This window comes from Gopherus flavomarginatus, chromosome 3, assembly GCF_025201925.1.
Source record: "Gopherus flavomarginatus isolate rGopFla2 chromosome 3, rGopFla2.mat.asm, whole genome shotgun sequence".
NCBI lineage: Eukaryota > Metazoa > Chordata > Testudines > Testudinidae > Gopherus > Gopherus flavomarginatus.
Genome location: NC_066619.1, coordinates 100,501,737 through 100,524,077, shown reverse-complemented (window position 1 = coordinate 100,524,077; position 22,341 = coordinate 100,501,737). Strand labels below are relative to the sequence as shown.

The window sequence follows — 22,341 nt, the reverse complement described above, 5'->3', positions numbered from 1 at the left end:
CCCATAATATTTTTCTAAATTAACTTCAATAGGAATGGAATTTGTGCAGAATGTCTGTGACCCAGTAATTTCAGTTTTGTCTCTTCTGATTAGCATGTACATGAAGGTACTCGAGGAGCTTATGGATCATTTGTGTCTGACGTCTTATGATGACGTTTAGCTATACATTTCCTTTAATTAGATTTGGACAATGGATTTAGTGTGTGTAGATTAAATGCTGATTAGTGACATAACTAAATGAGGATTTTGCTTGAAAAATGAAGTGCTTTGTTCAAATTGTCATGCTTGTTAGCTAGTTCAGCTAGCTCCTCATTTAACTGTATGTGCTTCTTTGAGTCAAGAAACGTTAAATTCAGTCATACATACTAACAGTATCATGAGGTACTCCATGCATTTAAGATTTCAGAGTGTTGGCTCTTAGTCTGTATGAGCAAAAACAGTGAGGAGTCCTTGTGGCACCTTAGAGACTTAACAAATTTATTTGGGCATAAGCTTTCGTGGGCTAGAACCCCCTCCTCTGCCATGTACATTGGCCCAACTGGACAGTACTTAAGCAAAAGAATAAATGGACACAAATCAGATCAAAAACTATAACATTCAAAAACCAGTAGGAGAACATTTCAGTTTCCCTGGACACTCAATAACAGACTTAAAAGTGGCAATTCTTCAACAAAAAATCTTCAAAAACAGACTCCAACAAGAAACTGCAGAACTAGAATTAATTTGCAAACTGGACACCATCAAACTAGGCCTGAATAAAGACTGAGAGTGGAAGGGTTACTACAAAAAATAATTTCCCTCTGCTGATACTCACACATTCTTGTCAACTGTTTGAAATTGGGCACCTTGGTTGCATTGGCCTCATTAGCACTACAAAAGTGATTTTTCCCTCCCTTGATATTTACTCCTTCTTGTCAACTGTTGAGAATAGACCACTTTCACCTTAATTAAATTGGCTCGTTAGCATTCCTCCCGTCCCCTAACTTGGTAAGGCGACTCTCATCATTTCATGTGCTGTGTATTTATACCCGCCTACAGTATTTTCCACTCCATGCATTTGATGAGGTGGGTTTTAGCCCATGAAAGCTTATGCCCAGATAAAATTGTTAGTCTCTAAGGTGCCACAAGGACTCCTTGTTGTTTTTGCTTATACATTTAAGAGGACTAGAAAAATGTTTTGTTTCCTCTCGTTTGTGTTAAACCATCTAAATGGAAACAAATTCAAATTTAATATGTATTAAAGATATTCTATGTTAGGATAAAGGTGAAGGATTGTGGGACTAAATTTGATTTAGGAGCCATTGATTCAGAAACTATACCCACAGGAGGGTTTTTTATTATTTTTTTTTTTAAATTATATATTCACATCTTAAGTGATTTTCAGCCATTTTCCGCCCTCAGATACAGTGAGTACAAAACTCTCATATTAAAAAAAAAAAACAACTGGGCATTGCTCAAGTGTACATGAGCATGTAGACTATACTGTAGTTCTTTGGAGATAGTACCAAGAAATTAATGGTTGAGACTCTTGTCATGCTTACTGAAGTTTCAAAGATGCTCAGTTTACTGTATTTAACAGTTTTCTGTCAGGTTTCTTAAACGTGCATAATAAATATTAAATTAAGTTACTGAACTTTAAGATGTGGGGCAGGGATAAAACAGGTTTTTTTCTTCTTTGTAGTTGGTAACAGTAACTTGGGCTAAACTTCTTGAGAAACAGAAACAAAACAGTTATAATAGTTATTTTTCTTTTTCTTTAGGAAACGCACATCATCCACACGTTCAAAGAAGACTTCTATGGTGAAATTCTCAGTATAGTCATTATTGGGTACATCAGACCAGAAAAAAATTTTGATTCCTTAGGTAAGTATCAAGGTTTCCCTAAAAGTTTTTGTTTATGAAGATTTTTGAGCCTGACGGTGGTTTGTGCAGTTTACTGCCACCAGAGATTTGCCTTCCTCCTGTGTTCCTTTTCACTTTTGATAATTAAGTAAATGTGCTTTTGGAAGTGGATCATTTAAACCATAAATATGGTCTTTGCTTGCCATGGTAGGTTGAATGCAACAAAAAGGGCTTTAGTATTCTGATTATTAAAAAAAAAAAAAAAATTAAAGAATATCAAGAAATACAGAAAACAGATATACTTACAAGCTGCATCACCTTGCACATCTGTTTCCTGGCTGAATTATTCTTTTTTGGGTTACCATGGTGATATCACTCCCAGAACCTTGAATTCTCTCTGGATCTGAGCTGTTGAAGAACAGCTCCTTCACACAATCTAAATTGATTATTCAAAAGTGATAATCCAAACAGAATCCTCATTCTTTGGTCTGACTCTTCAATATAGAACTTGCCGTGGAACCTCCTATGTTGTGGGAGTTACAAATCTGATATATCATCAGGTGGTAGATTCCAACCCTTTGTGTGATTGCTTCTTGTAACAAATGGAGAGGCTTCACATTTCAGTTTTACTCCTCTTCAGAGTGCAGTGGAAGTAATGGTGATCTCTCACTTTGGTGTCTTTTCAGCAGGGGCTTTTTACTAATTGTTCCTCCTGTGATCGATGCTGCACAGTATCCAAAGGAAAAGCCTTGGAAGTAATTATTCTCAACACTCATTAGATGTGTCTTGTGCCAGATTGTGTAAACCTGTCCAGATTATGCACATAGTAGGGTTTGTCTTTATGAATCAGAGTGATGGGATGTTATACTGTTGTTTTTTAGTCCCTTCTGGTCTGGAAAACTATGTTCCTTTTAGTGCAGAAATCTTTAGAGGATCCTAGTTTTGGTAATTACATTAAGGACAATAATGCAGCACCGTTTCCAGATGCAGTTGTTTTCAGATTAAGCCTTTACATGTACCAACAAAATGAAATTTTTAAAAATGACAGAGGAAAGGATTTTTTTATTCGGTTTCTTTTAACACACATTTGACTCCAATGCTCTGCAAAGAGAAGTCAAGATCTTTGTTAAAGATTCGTACTACCATCTGCTCAGTTAAGAGCTGAGACTGGTCTCACCCAACTTCATTGGAGCCTCCAAAGAAACTTCTAGGAAAAACCCTGGAAAAACAAGAAAAACAAAAAGGGGGGGGGAGCACCTTCATGTAGTCCTTTTTCATTATAATGAAACAAGAAAAGGGCACACCCTGTAAGAAGGGGAAAGTGGTATCTTTAATTTACATCCAGATACTTGAAGTTTTAATTAATGTTCTCGTTAGGGAAAGTTGTAATCTCTCTGCTCCAATGTACGTTAAGGGAGACTGGATGCCTGGCTGGCTAGTCTTTGGCATTCACTTTCTTCTGACAATGTAACTGTTAATGCTCACTCAACATCTGCCTCTTGTGACTTCTACCTGGCTGTTTCTCACTACAGTCTGTATCTTAGCTTCTGTAGAGAGCAACCTACCCTTTTTAAATCTCAAACAGTGGGAATCTCTGACATTTGGAGGAAAGAAACTTTACTTGCCTATGAATGGTACAGTAAAACATCAAGTTTTCTTACAGAACTGCTACTTGAAACATTTTTCCTAGTCTTTATAAGTTTTATGCCAGTAAATCCCCTTCTTTTAAAAAATGTTTTTTGCATCAATATTTTATTGATGTGCAACTTTAAATGTTTTTGTAATTATGTACACTTTTTCATTGTTAAACAAATCAGATGGTACTTTCCATTAGCTTACTGGTAAATGCAGTAGCAATACTGGATGCTCACTTAGTAGACTCTGTATATTCCGTCAGATTGTTTAGAAGTGGGATGAGGCTATATAAAACTACATCATAGAAAACCAAGTATTCTGTTAATGGAAGCAAAAAGTACATCCTGTTTTGGTAAACTTAGGTTAGAAAGTGAACATCTCATTAGCAACATAGTTAATTTAAATCGTTCTGAAATTTAAATAGTTAATTTAAATTTCCTATTTAGTAATACCTTATATTAGTATAACTATGAGAGTTGAGGGAAAATACTTCTCTCACTATACTTTATGCACTTATAAGCACTGTATGTCTCAATGTCTTCCTTTATAGTCACACCAAAAGGTGTGAAGGATGCATGCTGAAGGGGAGGAAGAAGCTTTTGTTAAAGTGGCTTTAAAGCTGAAACTGGTAGGTCATTTGTGGACAGATGGAGGGTCTGAAAGTACCTTTTACTCATCTGAAATTGACTAAATTTCAACTTTGTCCTTTCAGACTTAGTAGCTTTTTAAAATAACTATCAGTGCTTGTTAATATTAATATTATTTCCTTTGATGAATGCTACTAATCTTAACAGGCCCTCTCAGAGGTCCAGAGAGGCCTGGGCCACTTCCAGCTTTTGAGGTCCTTAGCGATAATAAAATTAAAAAATATCATATGAAAACAAAATAAGGCACCAAAAAAAGTGAGACATAATTTGAATATTTTTTTTTATTTAACAAATGTTCTTCTAGTGTTTTTCTGTGCAAATGCACTAATTATTGAGGAAAAAATCTAGCTTTTGTGCAGTGTAACAGTTGATAGTAAGCATGGTGAGCCCATTCAAACGTTCTTGTTCCGTAGTTGAACGGTGATATTTCTTTACCTGCTTCAACATGTTGAAGGTGCATTGACCTGAAGCCACTGATGCAGGCAAACTGACAAAAATGTGCAGTGCAGTTGTGATATTAGGAAACACTTCAGAGAGTCCAAGTTAGAGTATTGCTTGAAGCAATTCCTTTAGCTTGCGATCCAATTTAAAGTTCATGGGATATATTTGGTTGAGGAAGATGACCTTATCACTGAGATCTTTTGAGATTTCTTTGTTTTACTGTTGCTGAAATTGTTCAGCTGTAGAAAGTAGATCTTCATTACTCAACCTGTTGAGCTGCCAAAGAAACCCCAAAAGGGTACAGATTAGTCGCAGTGACTCAAATGGATGTACAAGACCTGACTGAATAGAGTCAATGATGACAAGGAAGACATTTGACCCTATAATGCTGCTTGGCACTGGATTCAGTAGGTAAGTTGTGATTGGTGGAAAACTCAGATGAAATGCCAATATTCTGTGCTACTGATTTGGACTCATTCGGGATCCCATTGTTCATTGAGACTTTCAGTGTTATCCCTCTCAACATCAAGTGTAGCATTGTTTGCTTTAGTTACCAGATTAGTTTGGTGGATCATCATAAGTAGCTTCATCAACAAAGATGACATCAGAATGCATTAAAATTTGGACATGTGCTTCTGAATAGACTGAAGTTCAGTTCGAGCCTGTGCAGTGAAATTGAGAGATTCAAGCTCATTTAAAGCCTTTATCACTGAATTCAAATGCTGTACAACTGACTGAACACCATCAATCCATGCAGACTATCACTTAGTTTTGGACATTCCATGAAGTGAAACAGGAAGATATTGCTTCAGAATTTCCCACCTTTGTGGACTGCTATTGAGATTATAGATTTGCTGAACAGTTCCAAAGTGAGTAATTGCTTCCTTGCAATTTCTTTTCCAGATTTTCTCATGAAATTATCAAACAAAATAAACCTTTCTTCAGTTGAAAATTTTGAGCTGTCTACAATCTTAACATATCAAATAACCATAGTAGTCAGTTCCTTGTGAGAACGATTTGGAATGGCATCAACAATGATTTAAAAATACTTGGCATTTCGAATCTCATCAAGAATTGTTGTTTGTATGAATGACCCACATAACTCAATAAACTTGGTTTGTATACATTTGTAGAGCTAATGTACTTGCGCGCTCTTTTGACTTTCTTGTGATTCTCGAACACGTTTAACATGCTCTGATAAAAGTGGGTTGTATTTGCTGAGGAGCTCATCTATGCCTAGAAAGTTTCTATTTGCGCGATCACCAATACATTGACTGGAACCAAAGAAAGCCTATCCCCTCTCAGAAAGAAAAAAGATGACATTCAGGATGCACTCAGAAGTTTTTTTCCAGTTATTAGTTTCTGTAGAGAGTTCAGTCAAGAGTAAATTCTCAACTGAACTTTCAGCTGTTGCTGCCCTAGTGGCTGATTTCCATGCGACATTTCTTCGTGTGACGTTGAATTCTCATGTGATGGTATTCAGTCTTTCAACGTCCTCCAACCTCTGTTGATGCTCCGTCCTGATTGATCAGAGAGAACTGATGCATTTGCAGCACTTTTGGTCAAAATGAAGCAGGGTGCACAGTATAAAGATTGTTTTTCCATACTCTAGCATAACCAGTCTCTTGTGCAGGTCTCACCATTTGGAAGAGTTTTTGTCAGCAGACGAGTAGGGAAAGCACGATTTATTAGTATCTCATGGAACATTACTTGTGATTTCAAAACAACTAATTTGAAGAAAAGATTGCATTTGGGCAGCATTGCTCTTGTCAATAATTCCAGTGTCAGTCAGTATCAAACCTGTAGTACTCATGAATGGCTCTTGCTGTGTAAGATCTACATTTGTTGAGTTTCTTAATCGTACGCAGGATCTTCTGTTGCGTCTGTTACTGTTGGCACATCTCGTCCTTGACTATTGTCCTCATGATCAGGTATTGGCATTGAAAATATCACCTGTTGCAGTTGCAGAATTTTCATTATGTGTAGTACTGTTTGTTGGGTAAGGTGTGTTTTCCAGAGGTTTGAGAAACGAAGTTATTGGCTTTAAGCTCTTAGCTGCCGCTTTACTCAGTTGTTTTTGCCATCTCTTGCTTGCACCACTTTCAGATCTCCTCTTCATAGTGATCTGGACAACATGTAGCCTATCCACACCTTGAAATATTCTGCTGTAAATAAGTAGCTTATCTGCACTTGAAAACTTCTACTGTAAACATGTACACAAATGCTGAAATCAATTATCTGGAGGATGGTGTAGACTGCACCCTCAGCAAGTTTGCAGATGACACTAAACTAGGAGGAGTGGTAGATACATTGGAGGGTAGAGATAGGATACAGAGGGACCTAGACAAATTAGAGGATTGGGCTAAAAGAAATCTGATGAGATTCAACAAGGACAAGTGCAGAGTCCTGCACTTAGGACAGAAGAATCCCATGCACTGCTACAGACGAGGGACCGAATGGCTAGACAGCAGTTCTAAAGAAAAGGACCTAGGGGTTACGGTGGACAAGAAGCTGGATATGAATCAGCAGTTGCCCTTGTTGCCAAGAAGGCTAATGGCATGTTGAGCTATATAAGTAGGGGCATTGCCAGCAGCTCGTGGGACATGATCATTCCTCGCTATTCGGCATTGGTGAAGCCTCATCTGGAGTACTGTGTCCAGTTTTGGGCCCCAGACTACAAGGAGGATGAGGAAAAATTGGTAAGAGTTCAGCGTAGGGCAACAAAAATTAGGGGGCTGGAGCACATGACTTATGAGAAGAGGCTGAGGGAACTGGGATTGTTTAGTATACAGAAGAGAAGAAAGGGGGGATTTGATAGCTGCTTTCAACTAGCTCAAAGGAGGTTCCAAAGAGGGTGGATCTAGACTGTTCTCAGTGGTACCAGATGACAGAACAAGGAGTAATGGTCTCAAGTTACAGTGGGGGAGGTTCAGGTTGGATATTAGGAAAAACTTTCGCTAGGAGCTGGATTGAGTTACCTAGGGAGGTGGTGGAATCTCCTTCCCTAGAGGTTTTTAAGGTCAGGCTTGACAAAGTCCTTGCTGGGATGGTTTAGTTGGGGCTTGGTCCTGCTTTGAGCAGGCGGTTGGACTAGATGACCCCCTGTGGTCCCTTCCAACCCTGATACTCTATGATTCTGTGAAAAGACTTAAAATGGAGGAATACTAATTAAGAACATAAAATGAAACAGACAGGTTATTATCCTTATCACTGAATCAAATCTCAAGCACGCAAGGTATAATATAACAGGCTGAGCTGAAGATAGAGATCTCTCTCTCTCTCACACACACACACACACACCACACACAAACACACATGGATACAGACAGGGATAATGTCAAAAAATTTCAAACATGTGTCCTCATGAAACTCGCTGTACAAGATTGTCCTCACAAATTTTCACCCTGAATCTGGGCCTATAGACTACAAAAGCCTATGATGATGGCCAAGCTACCAAACTAGGGCTAAACCAATCAGTCACCTCTTTTAGCTACCATAAGAAGATGATAAAGAGGAATTCTCACACACAAATAATTCCTTAGTCAACTAGACGTAAAACTATAAAGACACTAAATGTAACAGTTCTCTACTTTTCAACACTTGATCTAGCAGCAGCCGCTAGTAGTGGTTTGTTTATATAATCAGCTGATCCGAGGGGACACGTTCATCACGGTCTAACCTTGTGCCATCAGAATTGATATATTTTTATTTAATATTATGAACATTTTATAAGTCTTGTATGACAAAATCTAGATCAGTTAACAAAAAAATTTTTTTTTTTACCAAATCACATCTCTTATTTGCTTTAAGTTGCAGTTCTAAGCTGAGCGAGTGTATCACGTATTGGTCCAATAGGGATGCGCATAAAAATAATGTGCAAAACTTATCAAATGCCAAAACCATTGAGCTTGAGGCCCAGGCCAAATAGCGCACCCCACCCCCACCCCGGATTGGCCCTGAATCTTACATCTACAGTAACACACTTCTAATGAAATATGCAGTAAGTCTATACTTTTCTTTCAGTTTAAAAAGAGTAGGTTTAAAATTCTAACTAAGAAATGAATATTTACCAGTGGTTGGAAAAACTTAGGTGGGATCATTTTTCATCTGAGAATGCATTTCCACTGAAAATGAAACATTTTACAAAACTCTGTTCATTTTGTGGAAATTTTATTTGAGGAAAAAGTGGGAGAAGCAAGAGTTCCAACCATGCTGATAACATTCCTTTTCAATATTTTTTGTTTCAGAACTTTCCCATTTTTTTTCTATTAGAAGAAAATAGTCAAAATCAAAATGTTTTGATCTGAAATGACCCTTTTGGGAACTCTTTCATGGGAAATTATGAAAACGTTGGGTTTTCTGAATAGTAACAAGGCCAAATCTCAAAATCCTTTGTGATATGGGCTTTCCATCCTCTGCGCAGCTCTAAAAAGAACATTGTCTCTGAACCAGAGCTGTTCACTGGTAGCAGTGTGGTTTTTGTGGGTCACGTGCACTCTCTCAATATTGTATGGTTTAGTATTTAGTCTGAATTTTTTTTTAAATATAAATTGTCAACTTTCCTTTTGCAGATGCACTTATTTCAGCAATTCAAGATGACATTGAAGAGGCTAATAGAAAACTAGACTTGCCAGAACACCTGAAACTCAAAGAAGACAACTTCTTCCACATGCTAGAAAGCAAACTAGTAAATGGCCATTAAACAAGGTCATTTGTACAGTTATTTGTATTATACTCTTGTCTTTGGTCTGCTCTCATTAGTATTTAGCTGTTTTATCTGGTTAGTTAAGTGAAATGTGTGGATGAACAAAACACGGTGAAACAGTACAGCTGTGTTAGGCTTCTTTGTTTTAACTACTGTATTATTAAATCTGTCGTGCAAGGGAGGTAGAAATTAATGTTTTTTTCTTAAAAATCAGTATGTTAAATTGTTCACAGGTCTGATCATATGAAACACAAAACCAAAGTTACTAGTGTCTTTTTTTGTCTGTTAATGGTGTGTACATATTGGTTACAGACAAAAGACCATGTGGAAACATTTGTTTGTGATGAGATTAGAGTGGACAGTCATTTCTGCTTTCAGTTTTTGTATTTTCCTTGTCTGGACTTCAGCTGCTAATTTAAAAAATACCAATAGTGATCATGCTACAAGTTTGTCTGTGATGTGGAAAACATCGGTAGCAAGAATTAGCATACTGTAGAGATTATATTTTTGATATATTTTATTAGGCATATATTACACTTGAAACTGGCATTAACTGAAATTATTTATTATAATTTTATTTGAAGAGATTATCACTAGAGTAAAATAATTGCACTGTCTTCCATTTTAGTGACATGCTCCCTATTTTAAGGGTTGCCTGAATCCAAAAATGGATGCTTCGGTTTATTTAAAACAGTACACACAAATCCCATTATGCCAAATTACGGGTTGACTGATTTCATTTTGGAATAACAGCTCACTAGATCTAAAGTAATTTAAAGACACTAGATTTTATGTTACTAAATTAAATTTGTGTAACTCTGATATTGCAAAGCCAATTCAAAGCAGTCCTTAGTGCAAGAGATCCTCAAATGATGTGGAGCCACTATAGCAAGACCTGTGGCCTTGTAGCCTCTAGGATGAGAGAGGGGACCGGAGCAACTGAGTGTTGGCTATTGACAGCTGCTGCAATGGTGCTTTAGGGGCTGTTGCAGCTGGACATAACTGAGAGCAACACTGAGGCTGCTATCTCTGTGGACAAAACCCACCCCAGTTGACTTGAGGACTGGGAAGTTAAGCCACTTTTATGTCCTACCCCTTCCTTGGGTCCTGCACCAAATGCAGCTTGCGTGGCGCTGATGGTGAAGCACGCTATCAATCACTATGGAAAAAGAAACCAAAGCCAGTTTTGGGACACTATGTGAAAAGGATAAATTCAAAGTATAAACATTTCAGTAAAAAGTAAATACTTAATTATGGTTTCTCTTGCCATACAAGACATAAACATGCAGACAAATGCCATATTATCTAAACTGTGGTTGTACTCCAAGCAGATTCTATAAAAATGGGATTCTGTATTTCTGGTCTCATTCCAGATCAAATCTGCTTCTCTTACAAGTATGTGATTTTGTCCCGTCTAGCTACTAGCCACGCAAATTCATTCTGGAGTCTCAACCTGGCGGTTTTGCGTTCCTGATCCTGGGCTGCTCTTTGGGCCTAGAATGATGCTTCACACGTTAGTGTGCTGAGGACCTGTAATAGACAACTGTCACCCAGCACTGCCCTGTGCACCGCAACGTTGTCCAGAATCTCTGCAATGCTGTGTGCTGCAACCCTACTTTGACACACCCCACCCCCAGCATGCCTTTCATTTCAGGGCTTATGCGGTCCTCAGATGTCACTTAGAGCTGTCTTCTTCAGTTCCTGTGATGAAAATCCTTACTTCTCTGAATACGGGCTTCTAGGTTCCCTTTGTCGTACTCTGGCTCTCTCATGCAGTGTAAAGAGACCAGAGCAGTTGTGAGAATCTTGCCATGAGAATGAAGTTGAATTCTTTGATTTGCATATCACCGATTAGAGAGATTGCAACTGGAACTTAACTGTCCTGTTGTTGATATGAAAGAGAGAAAAGAATCTAAATCAGCTGAGGAAGAAGAGCAATAGTACTTGATCTGGTCCTAGTTATCTTTTCAGAGTGTACACTGAAAATTCTTGACATAACTGCTGTCTGGGATTTTCGAAAGAAGTTTCAGAATTTCTCGTTTGTCTTCTGTTCAAAGTTGGGAGAAAACTCAGTCATATGCGGTAGAAAATACTGTTTAAAAAGAATCGTTAATGTGAGTGGCATTTTGCTATATGACTCGGTGTAAGATGTCTTTTTATACTCTGCACAACAATTCAGAGTTGTAAGTTGGAAGGAAGGGTAACTGCTAGGGATAAATTTTAATTCAAATGAAGGAGTGAAGGGAGGATTTTCTTACATGAAGATGTCCAGTGAATTCTGATACTTCACATTCCCCCTTTTATTGGAGGAACAAAGTAGCAGTTATATATACTGTTAAGAAAAAGGGGCCGTATTGAAAAGTAAATTTGTTAATTTAGAGTTTTAAAACTATTGTGACATTTATAAACTTTTTGCCAATGATTTCATGTGTCAGTTGAGGAATTGTATACCATTTTAGGAAGTAAAGGTGCCTTAAGATATTTGAGTACAATTGTTCATAATCAGTAATGAACACTAATGTCCAAGAGTCATTTCACAATGTATAACCATTGCACTGAGCAGAGAGAACTTGAACTGCTAATAATTTAAGACAACTGGAAGTGAGACAGAAGTATAGTTATAGTGAACTGGTTCATACAGAGTAGTGTTGAGGTTGGTGTATGAGAGCAAAAACGTGTCTCAGAATCTCTCTCTGCCCTTATGTACTTGCTGGATATCAGTTACTTAAGTTTGTTACAACTTAGTACAACAGAAGCTTTATGAACAGTTATATTTTTGTACTATATACTAATGTAAAAGTAAAATCTTGTATTTGCTTATTCTGCTGTTACATCTGAGCTAACTTGAGGGGAAAAAAAAACAAAACTGTAGCTGGATAACAGATATTCCTGTTTGTCTCATGTTTTAGGATGAAAAGTCTTGCTTGGTATAAATTTTTACAATATTGTTCGGCATGTTCTGAAAACATTGTCAACTGTTCACTATTTATGCTGCTTGTTTACTTGCCTGCCTTTCAGCTTCTTCAATGAAAACTTTGTTTGGTTTTCACTTTCAATTTCCCAGTGCTGAAATAGTTGGGTTACAAACATTGCAAGGGAAATGGCTTTTTAAAAATGTTGTTTTTTAGAATTTTAAAAGAACCATCAAAATACTTTTTTCTCACAGTTTACATTTTGAGCCAAATACAAGTTAGGGTCTTTTTGAAATCTACTGCTATCTTTGAATAAACGTATGTCTAGTCTAGGGACCAGTCAATATAAATTTTTTTCAAAAGGAAAAAAACTGAACAGTAGCTTTTAGGTAGGATAAAATTGGTATGGTTAGTTCAGTGCAAAATGTGTACACTTTTGGCAGATGTTGAAAACGTTGAATAAAGTGCAATAACTTTACTTGATTCTTTCTGCCTGACTTAAGTTAATAACTAACAATTGTTTATGTAGTGAATGTTCGACATTGAGAACCACTGGTTACTGGTAACTTCTAGTATGGATATATATAAAATCAGCTAGTTAAAGTTGGGTTTTGTATTACTTCAGTTGACTCCTTTGCGGACAGCAGACTTCACTCTTGTCATGAAAGTGCCCTACCTGCTTTTTGTGTTGAGGGCAATGAGATTGTACAAAAAGAAGAGAAATCCTATTCACACTGATTAAAAGTGAAGTTGTACATATGGAGATTGGTACAGCTACCTTGCTAACTGTAGACCCATGTGTCTGAGCTTTGGAATCTTGTACCAGAAGTTTTATTAGAATTCCATGCTGTTCTTCAAGAGTCCCTGCAGACTCCACAACAACATGTGAAGTCACCTTTTATTAGCAAGTCTTCCTACTATTTGGCAAATTATATATCTTCACCTTCTACCCATCCCTATCATCATAAATTCTTAGGACTAGGTTTTATTTATTCACAGAATTTCTACTGTTGAGCACTTATTGCCAAGTTGTATACCTAACACTACTCACCTGAAGCTATTATTACTTCCTGGATAGTATTTCCACAAGATAGATTTTTAATGAAAACCTAGTAAAAATTCACTTGGTCGAATCTTACTCTTTTTCATATTGATGTTAATCAACATTGATGTAAATCAACATTGATTTTTGCTGTTTCTTTTTTAAATGGATGACAACACTGGCTCTTTCACTAGTGAAAACTTAATTACAACATTTTTTTCTCCAGATTGCTAGATAATATCAATAGTTAATCCTTCCTTTATTTTTTTAAATCATTGCCTACTACAATAGTGCCCTGACTGGGGACTGTACATTCTATTGATAGAGAGCCCTTTTAAAACCAGAGGCTATCCTTGACTTTCAGTGATGCTTTCTAGTGTCCGCCACATTTACCATCTAGTTCTGATTTTTTTTTTTAAATAATGTTCAAAGACGTCTATCTGAAATTTAGAACTAATAAAACAAAACATGGCTGTGGTGATCAGCATCCTGTTGCAAAACACCCCCCTCACCCCGTTGCAAAACATCCCCCTCACCCCACTACAAAACTTCCTCCCCTCAAGCTCCTGTTGACACCATTTATCAAGTATTCACCCCTACAATCAGTTCCCTCCTCAACAAAACCAGTCCCCCTCCACAAAATCAATTCTCTCCCACCTTGTAAAACGTAATTCATTTCTTCCATCTCACTCACTCAACACAAAATCAGTATCTTCTTCCACGAGCTCTTAGAACTCAGCCTTCTCCTCACAGCAGCCTGTCCCACCTCAACCAAAAGCACTGCTCTTGTGGAAATGGGGAAGGCACCTCTTGCTGCTTCTCTGCTGGCCAGGCCTGGCCCAGCTCTGCTTCTGCAGCTCCAGTCTCATAGTAACTGTAAGCAGCTCTTCATGCTGCTTTTTATGCCTTCTTTCCTGCCTTGCAGCAACTGGAAGAATAGATCTCCATGGCAGTCAAGAGATACAGATTAAAAACTTTAATAGCCAGAGAGCCATAGATGGCAAGTCAAGCTGGATGCAGAAGGGCAAAAGCCAAACACTAGGCAGGTCTGTACCCTAAGCACGATGTAGAGGTTAAGGCCTAGATTTTTCAAAGGTATTTAGGTGCCTAATTCCAATGGGGTATATTTAGGCACCTAAAGATTAGGCAGATCTATACCTCCAATGGGAGTTAGGTGCCTAAATACCTTTGAAGATCTGGCCCTCAACCTCTACATTGTGTTTACAGTGCAGACTCTCTTTAGAATTAGGTGCCTAAATATATCCCATTGGAGTTAGGCATTTAAATATCTTTGAGGTTCTGGGGATAAGTGACATGCCCAAAGCCACAGAAACAGTGCAGACTAGAACCAAAAGTAGAACTCAAAGGTTTCTGGTTCTCAGAGGTGTATTAAAACTACTGTGATTTTGATATCTATTCAAAAATATGGTCATACCTAATGGACCAGTGCGTTGCACATTTTTAGTTTAAAACAAAGCCCTTTTTCAGTTACAGGAGTTCAAAAAGGAATATTGTGCAAGATGTTTCCATTCGTTGGTCATTTGGGTAGTTTTGAACACACCAGCCTTTCTTCATGCTGGAACTGAAAGCCTATAGGCTGCTCAGTTCATACATTTTTTTACAGTAATTTTAAGTGTACTAGGGACTGCTTAAAATAAGCCTTTGAAATTTGATAAGGGCAGTTTCAGGTTAAAGCATATTCTTACAGCCAATTTTATACAAACCACTACTAAAATAAGAGTATTGTTAAATGAGAGGGTGTGAACAGGAAACTGTTTGAATAGTTGTTTTTCTCAGTATGGCCTTTCAAATATTATGTTTTCACTGTTTTTTCTTATTCTAGCCTTTTTTGTTTTGAGAACTTTTACCAACAATGAGCTTTTAGTTAGTGATTTGTCAAATCTTTATCTTCAAAGTACCTTATTGTTACATCTTTTCCTATAATTATAGATCACTGATTTATGTTGGGCAATATGTTAAATGGTTTTAACCCTTCCCCTTGTCTGCAAGTAAGGGTTTGTAATGAAAAGGGCTGAAGGCCAAATTTTCAAAGCAGGGGACAATAAATACATAGACAACAGCCCACTTTTGTGTTACAAATTCAGATGTGTAATTAATCAGCATGTGCATCTCCAACACCCCACTTTGACAATGAGGATTTAAATAATTAGAACCCAGTACAAGATTGCCGTTGACTTCAGTAGGCATTGGACTGGGTTTTGTGGGAGTGGGAAATGGTGGAAGTAGGAAAGATACCTGAACTAATGATTTTTTCCCTTTAATAAAGTGAATGGGCTGTTGATTTGACAATCATAACTTCAGCCAGAATTTAATATACTACCTAAATCAAATGTTTAACTGTGGTTACTAGGCATAACATGTAGGTGATAGTACTTATGTAAAGTGTTCCATGGCATATTTTATATAGCATTTATGTAGCATCAGACATGCATAAATAGGGGAAAGGCAGGTGTTCCCTATTCTGAGTTAGGTGGGTACATTTCACTTGGATCTAAATTCCTCCTGTAGGGAAGATCTATGGTAATTGTCATCCATTGGGACTACACACCTAGTGGCCCAGAGAAAATTTAAAATACATGAGTGCACCCTGAGGGAGCGAAATGGGCTCTGTAGAGGCATTTCTTTAACCAGCCAATAAATGACAGTAATAAGAATATTGGAAATATACTGAAAGTCAGCTTCCTTCAGGTCATCACAAGTATTTCTAAAACTCTCTGCTCAGTGTTAACCAAAAATACTCTTAAGTGTAAACACCAATTGTGTATTGTAAGAAGACAAGGACTCTTAAATGCATTACCTAGGTTTTTATATGGCATCCCTTACCATAGTATCTGAGTTCCTCACAAACATTAATGAATTAACAATCCCAAGTGATACAGAAGTATTAGCCCTGATTTACAGATGGGGACCTGAGCCTGAGAAAGTAAGTGATTTGCCCACAATCACATAGGAACTTTGTAGCAAAGTGCAGCATTGAGCACAGGTCTCTTAAGGTCTAATGTCCACAGTTCTAGCCAAAAGTCCATGTTACTAGTGAATAACAGCCTTCTCGGCATGCTTTTGTACAAAGATTCAGTTTATTCTTTCACAACAAAGGAACCAGGTTTAGCATCTTCTCAGATAATGCAATAAATTATACAATCTAAAATGATGAAAAAAATCGTCCATTGTTTCATTTTACAGTGCAGTGTTGATTACTCCCTTTCGTATTATCTGAACATCCAAAGCCATTTTTGATAGATATGAAAAGTGGGATTAATAAATCTTTTGTTTCATGTCTGTTCTGTGACACTTCTCTGTAATCTCGAGATTTTTCCACGTACGTATTTCTAGACTAAGCACTCCTTTGTACTAAATCCAAATAAGTCTGTACAAAATGAAACATTGCTTAAAATGCGTACTCACTAAGATAAAAATGAATCAGGAGTTAATTTCAGATATATTTTATCTTTTTTTTTCGTTCAAGCCGTGGCTACAATAATACATTCTACTTGGAATAGGGTCAGAGTGACCTCAAATTTTATCTAAAACTGAATGTCAGAAATATTAAATCTTTGAGGAAATGCACTTAAAGGTTATAGAAATGTGTCATATTTTGGGGCATACCAGTGCTTTGGATAATACCATGAAAGGAAAAAAGAGTAAAATATGCAAAATCACATTATAATGTGAACTACAGTACAAACTTTAATCACACAGAAATAAACAATTAAGTGACATCCTATCCCAGGGACATCTATCATGTAGATAAATATGTCTGTCTTGTTTATATCAGTATATTTTTAAAAGTGATTGGCAAGTGCTAGTTTGATACCTGTGTCTGTTTTATATACCTATGCACTTACAGATAATACTAGAAAATATTTTATTTCCACACATGAGTATACAGAAAAAGAATCTTTTAGCCAACCCATTTCTTGAGTGCTGCTTCTTGAAAGACCCATCAAAGATTTATAAAATGTTTTGGAAACAAAAGTTTAGAAACAACTCTGCTTTCACAATATGTATAGCTAAAAATCCCTTTTTCTCAGAATTACCGTGAACATAAATTTCTGCTTGAGCCCAGTCATGCAGAGAAAAAAATATTTTATATCCCCTATAACCTAACTAAATTGATTTAATGTAATGAGAAAGGCAGCAAAGAGGAAAAATACACAAATTAATAAAAAATTATCTAAATGAATAACTTTCATCATCATATTCCAGTTCATCTTCCTCCTCATCCTCCAGAAGTCCATATTTAAATTTACGATAGACTGTGCCATCCTGGCTCATATATACAATATCATCATCGTCATCGTCATCTTCTTTATCCCAGTCTTTGTACTCAATCACTTGATCATCTTGATAGCTGGTGCTCTCATGGTGGTTGCTCTTGTAAGAAGAGAAAGGTTTTGAATGATCTGTCAGCTTCTGGTACCCACCTTTGTGTACTGTCTGGGCTTTGGCTTGTGATCTTCTCCAGATGAATACAATGGCTCCAATGCAGAGGATCAGCAAAATGGAGGTAGCAACAAAGAAAGCAGTTTTCCCTTTGCTTTGAGTTGGTAGGTTCAGAATGGTCTGTAATACACATTCATCTGCAAGTTAAAGATAACCAAAAAAAATGTGAATAACATGACATACTTAAAGTGGAGACTTTGTTTTAAGTGAAAGTTTATGTATTCTGTCTAATAGAACATTTAAACCCACTAACAATTTAAATGTGTTGGACCAAATTTACCTCTGGGGTAAAGCATTGTAGCTACTCAAAGTAGCTACAATGGAGTTACACCAGGGGTGAGTTTGACTTGAATTTAAAATGCATGCCTCAATTTGCTACCTATTTGCACAAGCATTTCCCATTCAACCAGATCATGAAACACTATGAGAAGACTTGGAAGCTGTCTGCTGGGATCTGACCCTTTAAAATAGCAGCAGTGAGTGAGAGTATCTAGCTATGGTGTATTGGAAATGCATTTGTATGCAGCAAAGTCCTGCAATGATAATTCTGCAGCTCAGAAGAAAATCAGTTTAAAAAACAAAACAAACACCCAACAGACCACAAGGTCATTAAATACCAACATTTCTCTTCATCTCAGTCCTACCTTGTGTTTCACTGCAGTCACAGCACTCCTGGGTTTCTGTGAGATTAGAGCCATCACAGCACTGCACACAGCGTCCCTCATCTAGGTAGAGTTTCATGTTAGCTGGACACACAGTGCAGTTGAGAGGTCCAGGCCCTTTACACTCTACGCAGGTATCATGGCATTTTTCACATTCTGATTGGTCTCTCTGGGGACACAGAACACAATCAAACCACATTTGCTTTCCTTTTCTATTTCAGCATGGAGATGACAATCCTATGCTGTTGTACTCTAAGGGGACAGACTCTGGTCCCTTGGATATCAACAGCAAAATTTGTTGGGACAAGGATTTAGTCATAGTGTTTAGGTTGGGTGGGCAAACTTTTTGGCCTGAGGGCCACATCTGGGTATGGAAATTGTAGGGTGGGCCATGAATGCTCACGAAATTGGGGGTTGGGTTCAGGATGGAGTGAAGGCTTTGTGATGGGTCCAGAAATGAGGATTTCAGTGGTGGGAGAGGGCTCCAGGCTGGAGCAGGCAGTTGGGGTGTGTGTGGAGTGGTGAGGGCTCTGGCTGGGGGTGTAGGCTCGGGGGTGGGGCTGGGGATGAGAGTTTGGGGTGCAGGAGGGTGCTCTGGGCTGGGATCAAGGGGTTTGGAGGGCAGGTGGGGGATATGGTCTGGGGCAGGGTATTGGGGTGTGGGAGGGGGTCACAGGTGCAGGCTCCAGGCAGTGCTTACCTCAAGCAGCTCCCAGAAGCAGCGGCATGTCCCCCCTTCGCCTCCTACACTGAGGTGCAACCAGGCACCTGCAGGCTGCCCTGTCCACAGACGCCACCCCTGAAGCTCCCATTGGCTGTGGTTCCCACTGCTTCCGGGAGCCGCATGAAGCCACAGCATGCAAGGAGCAGGGCAAATCCCCGACCCTGCTCCCCAACTGGAGTGCTGGAGTGGCGCAAGCACCAGACCCTGCTCCCTGGCGGGACCTTGAGGGCCAGATTAAAATGTCTGAAGGATTGGATGCCGTCCCCGGCCTTAGTTTGCCCACCTCTGGTTTAGGTGATGGCCACCATCTTGGCTGATACACCAAGGAATGAATGGGGAACCTCCAGAACTAAAAGCATGAGCTACTGCATCTTGAGCTAAAGAGCCAAGGCACTGTAAGTGGGAGCTGTAACAACTCATATCCTCTGTGAATTGACACAGAGCAGGAGCTGTAACACATGGAAGCTACAGTGGCTTCCATATAGTTTCTTGGAGAGTGGCACACATCTCTGTAATTTCTTCTGTCATCAGCAGTAACAAAAACGACACTGAAAACGAGGCCTCAAAGTAATGTAAAACTCTGGAGTATTTTTAAAATGTAAGCCTCCATTCTTGAAGCCTAATGCAGCTCAATTCCCTTAATAGTTACATTAAATGCGACAATCAGCAAATAACCACATGGCCTAGCTCATTTCATTGACATGGCAAATGATTCAGAGCTGGGTCCCTATGGCTGGTGTTACAATGACTGGAGAAAATGAGTATTTTCCCTTTTATCCCTCTTCCTTACCATCTGCTAGCTCATGGGGGACAGATCCTGTGAAGTGCTGAATGCCATTGGCAGCTAAGGCATTAGCCAGCACCTCATCGGAGGCACTCAGTTACACACAGATCAGACTCAGTCACAGCATAGCTCTGAAACTTACTTAGAATGTAAGTTTAATGGGGTAGGGACCATCTTTGTTCTGTACTTGTACAGTGCCTAGCACAATGGGACCTGGGTCTATGGGGCTCCTAGTCTCTACCACAATGCAAATAGTTAATAATTATTATTATTAATAATGACACAGCCTTGAAGGAAACTGCTCAGTAATACTGCTAGGATAATTGAGGTGGATAGAACAACTGGAAAAAGATAAAACAAAAAAGAAAATGTGAATTAAATCTGTCACCTCTGGAATCCTTTGGAAGTAAGGTAAGGAAATGCCTGTTCTAATGCCCAGCACCCATTCCCACACATCTCAACTATCCGCCATTATAGGGGTCATCTCTCATTTGATACCCTCTGTTTTGCACATACTCAGGCCCTGATTGTAGTCTGACTTAATCCTGTTTTACAAGGATGGAATTCCATTCATTTCAGAGAAGCATTTGGAGCCATGTCTTCTCTACCAAGAGGGGAATAAAAGTGACTTCTGAATTCTGCAACATCAAAGACTGTTTGCTCTGCTTTTCTCCTTTGGGTTTTCGAGTCCATTATTATGTAAATATTTCCTAGAGAAGATGCTTGTATATAGATAGTACCTCTGAGACTTTGTATTCTCCAGCAAAGCATTCAGAGTAGCAGATTCCACCTGCTAGATGGTAACTCCACACACAAGACGTACAGCTGAGAGCTCCCTTCCCTTTAAAGGAAAATAAAGCAACAGTTTAATATTGGAATATGAAAAGTTATCACCTTCCTTTGGAAACTATGCTAATCTGCTCCCACCAATGGCACAGGGCACTTGTTGTCATCAAGTATCAGTACTGAACATGCCTAGCATTAAGAAGTCTGCTTGAAAAGTGCCTGAGCCATAAATTAAGAGAAAAAAAATCCTTGTGCTATTAGAATTTTGGGTGCTCAAAAATATTTCCAATGTATATTTTAAAGTTCATTAAATGCTAAAAGATTCCTGAGAGAAACAAGCGGTGTGTGTGTGTGAAGGTCTATTTTTTATTGACGAAGAGCTCTGTGTTACTCGAAAGCTTGTCTCTTTCACCAACAGAGAAGTTGGTCCAGTAACAGATACTACCTCACTTATCTTGTCTCTCTCATATCCTGGGACTGACATGGCTATAACAACACCTCAAAAAAATATTACCGGATATGGCAAAAAGAGCATGAGCCATTTTTCTATTAGTGATTGAGATGATTTGATGGATGTTATGTTTTGCTTCCTTCGACAAGCAGTAACAGAACACTTTGTGTGCTTGGTTTGTACCACAGACAGTTTCATAGGCAAATACAAACGTTACATGTACATCTTGTGTGGCATATTGAAGTGGATGGTTTGACAAGATTAACGTGAAAATGGGGCTGTCCAATCAGACTTCAAACCATTCCCCTCACCCCCATTTCCATGGCCGTGTGAGAAAAGAAGAAAATAGAAATGGAAGAAGTGGATAAAGGAGTGAAATTAGTAGCATTATCTCAACTAGTAAGGGCTAAATTGTCACTTGGCCTAACATGGCCATACAGCCCCCTCTCCCAGTGCTGCTGGATTAGGGTTCCATGTGCAAGAAAGGGGCTATGCTGTTGCTCCAGCTCAGTAAGTGTGTGAATGGAGGGGAAAGTAGGGAGGGATCTGGGTAGAGCCATGGCTCTTCCCCCTCAAAGTGCCAATCAACAGAGCTTCACAGTTTTCCAGGCTGGAATAAATTATTTCCCCCCTCTAGCAAGTGGGGAGCAGGAGAAGAACCATGATTCTCCAACCATAGTTCCTCCCCAGTGCTGCTGGGGCAGCACCGCAATGTGACAACAGTTACTCACAGGCCATATACTTTTTGTTTAGGAGGATTATTATTAACCAGTGGGCTCGCTCATATTCAATCTCTCCGGTTTTGTAACTACGGTGGAAAATGTGCCCAGTAGTATTAATGGCAAAACAAACACAAAATAATGTGTAGGAGGCAGATTGTAAATTATAACAACATTTCTGATTCCAAATCCAAGCAAAACATATTTCTGTTGATTGCAATAATTTGCCTGTACAACTATATTTTAATAGATATCAAATGGGATGTTTCATTCTAGGGTTGCTTTCACTTATTATTATGTTGCAATTGACCATCTGCTTTCTTCAGTGCAAACCTTTATATAGTACATTCTGAGCTACAGTATAGCACCTGGTAACCATTATTTGATGTCATTCAGAGAAACAAGGAAACCATCTAAGTCCAAGGAGAATAACGCTGCCCAGCTCAAAATTGCTTACGGGATAACTTTTTTTGAAAATAAATAAGCAAGCACCGGGTTGGAATAGAATGGCATTAGTACAAAACAGA

General features: G+C 38.5%; 3 protein-coding genes across 6 annotated transcripts in view; 2 read left to right on the top strand and 1 right to left on the bottom strand.

The window, feature by feature from the left end:
- The window catches only part of RFK (riboflavin kinase), a 28,453-nt gene extending 15,788 nt beyond the window's left edge, over positions 1-12,665 (top strand). The window contains exons 3-4 of the mRNA XM_050944226.1: positions 1,761-1,863; positions 9,137-12,665. Coding sequence (XP_050800183.1) covers positions 1,761-1,863; positions 9,137-9,267 — 234 coding nt within the window. The 3' untranslated portion in view covers positions 9,268-12,665. The remainder of the gene's footprint in view (positions 1-1,760; positions 1,864-9,136) is intronic.
- The window catches only part of PRUNE2 (prune homolog 2 with BCH domain), a 356,369-nt gene that overhangs the window by 323,188 nt on the left and 10,840 nt on the right, over positions 1-22,341 (top strand). The gene's annotated exons all lie outside the window — the stretch shown is intronic.
- PCSK5 (proprotein convertase subtilisin/kexin type 5) overlaps positions 16,370-22,341 on the bottom strand; it is a 300,518-nt gene continuing 294,546 nt past the window's right edge. For all 3 annotated transcript variants that reach the window (XM_050944093.1, XM_050944095.1, XM_050944094.1), the window contains 3 exons: positions 20,599-20,699; positions 18,333-18,519; positions 16,370-17,825 (listed from right to left, as the gene is read on the bottom strand). In XM_050944093.1, coding sequence (XP_050800050.1) covers positions 17,416-17,825; positions 18,333-18,519; positions 20,599-20,699 — 698 coding nt within the window. In that variant the 3' untranslated portion in view covers positions 16,370-17,415. The remainder of the gene's footprint in view (positions 17,826-18,332; positions 18,520-20,598; positions 20,700-22,341) is intronic.